This window comes from Vicia villosa, linkage group LG3 (assembly GCF_029867415.1).
Source record: "Vicia villosa cultivar HV-30 ecotype Madison, WI linkage group LG3, Vvil1.0, whole genome shotgun sequence".
Taxonomy (NCBI): domain Eukaryota; kingdom Viridiplantae; phylum Streptophyta; class Magnoliopsida; order Fabales; family Fabaceae; genus Vicia; species Vicia villosa.
Window position 1 is genome coordinate 60,242,983 of NC_081182.1, and position 5,542 is coordinate 60,248,524.

Below are 5,542 nucleotides of genomic sequence, written 5' to 3' on the forward strand. Positions count from 1 at the left end.
AAACCTAAGTCTCTTCAGATTAAATAACAGTCAATTTAATACAATAGAAATTGATTTATCTATCTGTAAATGATAGTCACTTTACTAACAATAGAAATTGATTTGTCTAGTTGTTATTGATAGTCACTTTACTAACAATAGAAATTGATTTGTCTTGTTGTAAATAATAGTTGCTTTACTAACAATAGAAATTGATTTTTCTAGTTATAAATGATAGTCACTTTATTAACGATAGAAATTGATTTGTCTAGTTGTAAAGTGAAGATTATTTAACTTGAATGAAACTTGGATTTGAGACCTCATAGGTAAAAATTTATGTATAGAATTTGTTAATATTAGTAGAAATCATGGAAATTACTTGTTTAAAAATTACTTTATAAGAAATAATTTTGGCTTTTTTGATATTATTCATTGATAACTGTTTAAAAATGAAATTAAAAATAAAAATTAATTTAGTATTTAAAAAAAATCTAACGTGTCAGTCCAATCACGGTTTAGTAGAAAAAACCAATTTGAGAAAAATATTAGCAGAAGGACTAATATGACCCGGTTAAATTTTGTAAGGGATCAAGTTGAGTCAATTTTTTTGTGAGGGACTAATTTGACTCGTGTAATATTTGTGAGGGACCAAAATGGGTCTTCACTCTTTAAATAATAAATACAAATTAAATTATCAAAATATTGGCTTCATATTTAATATTCTAAAATTTCAAAAATAAATAATAATGCACAAAATAAAGTAAATAGGGATTGAAATTAGTGTCTCCATTATCCTACTCATCTCTATATTTTATAATTGAGAAAAACTTAAACTCAATCAAAGCATTTTGTAATTGAGAAAAACCAAAACTCAATCAAAGTGGGTTTTCTCCGTCAACTTCGAGATGAGTTTAAGTGGATACCCGCAAATATGAGTTTTACATCAAAGTAGATTTTCCCCGTTAACTTCAGGATGGATTTGAGTGAATACACACAAGTAATAAACGGCTCGGAATACAAGTCGTTCCGAATGAGAAGAAGAAATGATTTTTGTTTTCCCATTCTTTGAAACCCCCGAAATAATTATAATTAATATAAACATTTTTCAGATTCCAAAATTTTAAAAACCCATTTTGAATAAACTGGACAGCTTTTATAACCCAACTTTTCACTTTTTTCATTTAAAGTGACAATTCTCGAATCTTCCATCTATATTTAAAGAAAAATGCTTATTAGTAAGAAAAGATGAAAACAAGAAATGCAAGAATGAATCTTCCCCTTCAATATCACCACCACCACCACCACATGATCCCTATTAAAAAGGAAGTTTAAATTAAAATCAATTTAAAATTCACTTCTAAAATAATGACAAGTGGACATTCTTGCATTTCTTTTTCAAATTCCTTCGTACTATATAGCATTACTCATATTTAAAAAACACTGAGAGCCTGTGTACTTAACATTTTCTATATTTAAAAAAAAATCAAGTAATTAAAACCGTGAATAAGCCACATTATTAAAAAAAAACATAAATCTAAAAACTAAATACTTGATTGAACTCTCCACATATGACAATTTCACTTTTATTGGCACTAGGCACTCCCTGCAGTGCAAGGTAGTCATCCTTGCTGCGGTAGTCAATATCATCTTCTTTAATTGGAACTCTCGAAACATGGCTCGGTTTCAAAATAAGATCTCTCATTGGAAGTCTGGTTGCGCCTCCATCATTTCTCTCACGACTTTAGCGGGTAATCTCACCCTTAAATATTCCACAACGATATTCAGAATTTTATCATTTTGAAAATTTTGCGGTTTATATGCATCCTCCTAAACAGCATTCTTGTATCGAGGTTTTGTGGAATCCTCCACCTCAGTTTTGGGTAAAGGTTAACACAAATGGGGCAGGTCTCTGTGCATCCTCCTAAACAACTTTCTTGTATTGAGATTTTGTGGAATCATATAGTGCCTGCATGTGGTGGCATTTTCCGCGGAACTCATGGGATCATTTGGGCATTTTTGCTAGCTTTTTTCGGTTAATGTTTTGTTTGCGGAGCTCATGCGAGCCATCCTTGCCATGGAGCATGCTTAGACAAGATTGGCGTTCATGGGAGCCATCCTTGCCATGGAGCATGCTCTTAATTAGGATTGGCGTAATTTATGGCTGGAGCCAGGTGGTGTTAGGTTTCAATGATGCTTCACTTGTGCCTTGGAGGTTTAGGAATAGATGGGATCTTTGTATTCAAGCTCTAAAAATCCTCAACTTCATGGCGACTCACATCTACAAGAGAAGGAAATCATTGTGCAAATAAAATTGTTAATTTAGATCTTTTAGTGGCTAACTATACTGGGTGAGATTGTTTACACCCCAATGTATCTAGGGATTTTGATAGGAACAAATTAGGCCTTCCTAACTTACGTATTTTTTAGGCTTGAGGTTTTGGTCCTTGTCATTTTTGTGTACCTAATTTTTGTTTTATATCATGGGCCAATGCCCTTTTTTGATTAAAAAATAAATAAAATTCTCACTATGCTTGAAACGAATGAACTGTGTGATTGTGATTCTTTTAAGGAGAAAGCTTTTCTAATGATGAACAAATTCTCTCATTTCTATCAAAAGCCACCTCCCAAACAAACCCTTAAATTTAAGAGTGGGAAATATCCATATTAAAGGTTAGAAAATACTAAACATCATCAGATTATGCAAATAAATGACAAACAGAAATGACACTCAATGGTGTAAAATAACACAAGAAACATGAGAGGTTAAAATCCCAAAATATTTCAATTTGTTTTTCTTTGATATTTGCTTCCACAATAGTAAGTTTGGGTTAATAACTAAAAATTGAAGTGAAGAATGTCGCATGTCTCTCTGTTTTGTAATTTACTCACAATAAAACCAGTGTCATGCACGGGTCAAAAACTAGAATAAGAAGTCTGTCCAGGTTTGCTTTCACCACCAAGTTTTTAACATAACCAAATTGCATTCGCAGGAGGTAGATGCAGTAGACATGATTTCCTGCAAAAAAAAGAATAAAGAATTAGAGTTAATGGGTAATAATGGTCGGTATCATGCTGCTATTCATGAAGTTGGGTATAAAATTACATGTGGCTACAAGCATCAGTCGCATTGCAGAAATTAGATTTCGAGTTTCCAAAATTCAAGAAACATATCACTACAAGCATGGATTAAATATCACTACAAGCAAGATATACAAACAACTAACATTTGTCATTTAAAAAAGATCAAATGAAAAATATGCAGTGAAATTCTTCTATCATAGATCAATTCTCCATAAATCAATGGTAGTGGATAAGAAAAAATAATAATAATAAATTCATTCATACCAGAAGAAGGGCATACACAAACTGCATAAACAGTGTTAAAAAAGAAACAAAGTTTTTAAAACGTATTTGTAGCAAACATCCAATCACAGTGGTTGCATATACTTTAGCAACAACAAATCATTCAAACATGAAGTTACTATTATAAATACAACAAATTTGGGGACAAGGGCAAGCAAGGTTATATTGTGACTCTAAAAAAGTGAGATTACAATTTCAACAAAATAAACATGACTAAGAATGAAATGAAAGCCATCAGAATATGCCAGGACCGCTAAATACTAGTCAACTAAAAGAGTATTGACATGAGATAAATAAGATACCAAAATAAACTAAGTAGAAGAATGTCTTTGGGATACATTGACTTGACAGCAAAACAATTGTATCTGAACAGAAAAACTAACCCCCACCCCAACCCCAAACAAAGGAACCAGAGCTATTGAAAAAAACAGTTGAACAACTAAGCACAGAACAAGAGTTGGAATGGTTGATTTGGATGTCAGGCTAGGTTAAATTGTGGCTCAAGGTTACTTACATAATCTATGTATGATAATGATAATGCCTTAATCCAGTAAGGGAGGATTAAGTCTACATTAAAGAATGCATTCCATGGCTTACAGTGAGAGAAATGGCTAACTCTAGTGAAGTCAGAATTTGTGTTGAAACAAAAAGATATATAAACAATATTAGAACTAATAGAAAAGTGAAAAAAGAAAGTGGCTGAAGCATATTATAAATGACAAAATCAAATATAATTTGAAAGGAACTATAAGCATTTACCATGGTGAGGTGAGTGTGTTAGGTTTTAATGGCACAGGATATGACCTCAGGCGCGGGCCTCTGATTCAGGACATGGGTCTGAAAAGTTGTAAGAGAGGTGGAAGAATCTTGTGCTTGAAAGGTAATGTAATATATAGCACCAGGGGACCAAGTAGTCTTGACAATATTAGCAAACACAAAATGTGTATCCTAAATTATAAAAAAAAAAAAAAAAATTAGTTGATACATAAAATGAATGAATGAATAAACACAATAAATAGCAGTAGTATTGAACCTTGTCAGCATTGTATTTATTTAAAGCAAGCTTGCAAAGGGGAGTAAGACGAAGACGAAGATCTTCGGTTAAATCAACGGGTCCTGTACCACCACATTTATCTGATATTTTTGGGACGCTGATAGCATCGAAAACCTGTGTTTACCACAATCAATCAAAATTAAACAACAAAAATAAAGTGAAAAGAGAAATTGAAATCAAAGGAAAATGAGATGGTTACACTTAGGTTGCGAGAGCGTTCTCTATAATCATCCATGGCGACTTTAATTTGCTGATCCTTAATGATCTGAGCCTTATTCTTATACACAAAGCGTCGGCACATAAACATGAAAGGCTTAGGATCATCGTCATACATAGAGAAATCACTCATCTTAAGCTTTTTAAGTTGTTTGGAATTCAAAACATGATACCATTCCCGTGGTTCCGATTTCGGTTCAACTTCCCATTTCGATTCCAAATTGGGTTCAAAATCCGATTCCGATCTGAGCCACTTACCTCTTTCTTGCAAGCTTTCAGAGGAAGGTCGGGTAACACCGAAGGAAGCGGAATGGATATCCTTATCCATTGCAAGGAATCACAAGCGAGTCAGTTACGTAAACCCTAATCGCTCATTCTCTCTATTATATATATTTATAACCAACAAAAAGTAGAGTTTTGTTTTTTCTTTGGGCTTGTTTGCTTATTACGACGACCCACCCGCCCACACTACATACATAGATCCTCTTATTATTATATAAATAAACTAGTACTTTTATCTGTGCGATGCACATGACTAATTACTTTTATAAATGTAAAAAAAAAAATATTTCATAATGTTATGAATATAAAAATTACAATTAATTAGTAAAATTGAAATTCTTAGAATTGGGAATTGGAAAAGAATTGTATAAAAAAATAAAAAGATTTGAATAATTAAATGCAATTATAGATTTAATAAGAAGTTATTAAATGCAATTATAGATTTAATAAGAAGTTAGGAGGGAAATTTATTAAGGATTAAGAGGGAAACTTGTATTTTGTTTTAATATATTAAGGATAAATTATATAAATAAATAAATAATAAATAATAACATGACAACATGACGTAGGCATACGGTTCAACATAACAAGCGATACATATAAAATAGGTTTGTATTCATATTTTATAGAGTTTATTATTTAATCATA

At 31.8% G+C, this 5,542-nt stretch overlaps 1 protein-coding gene across 1 annotated transcript; it reads right to left on the reverse strand.

Moving 5' to 3' along the window:
- Positions 1–2,716: 2,716 nt before the first annotated feature.
- LOC131655887 (uncharacterized) lies at positions 2,717–5,001 on the reverse strand. Its single transcript, XM_058925687.1, has 4 exons — positions 4,596–5,001; positions 4,376–4,510; positions 4,102–4,290; positions 2,717–2,995 (listed from the first exon to the last, which is right to left on the reverse strand). Exons 1-3 carry the CDS (start codon positions 4,938–4,940, stop codon positions 4,120–4,122), a joined length of 651 nt encoding a protein of 216 aa, XP_058781670.1. The 5' UTR covers positions 4,941–5,001; the 3' UTR covers positions 2,717–2,995; positions 4,102–4,119.
- Between the last annotated feature and the right edge of the window lie 541 nt (positions 5,002–5,542).

Bases quoted from the DNA above. Each gene is read 5' to 3' on its own strand.
- LOC131655887 (XM_058925687.1), bottom strand. From the start codon at position 4,940: ATGGATAAGGATATCCATTCCGCTTCCTTCGGTGTTACCCGACCTTCC. The intron at 4,511-4,595 runs GTAACCATCTCA...TGGTAAACACAG, and splicing joins AACGCTCTCGCAACCTAAGT to GTTTTCGATGCTATCAGCGT. The intron at 4,291-4,375 runs GTTCAATACTAC...TTTATAATTTAG, and splicing joins ATAAATACAATGCTGACAAG to GATACACATTTTGTGTTTGC.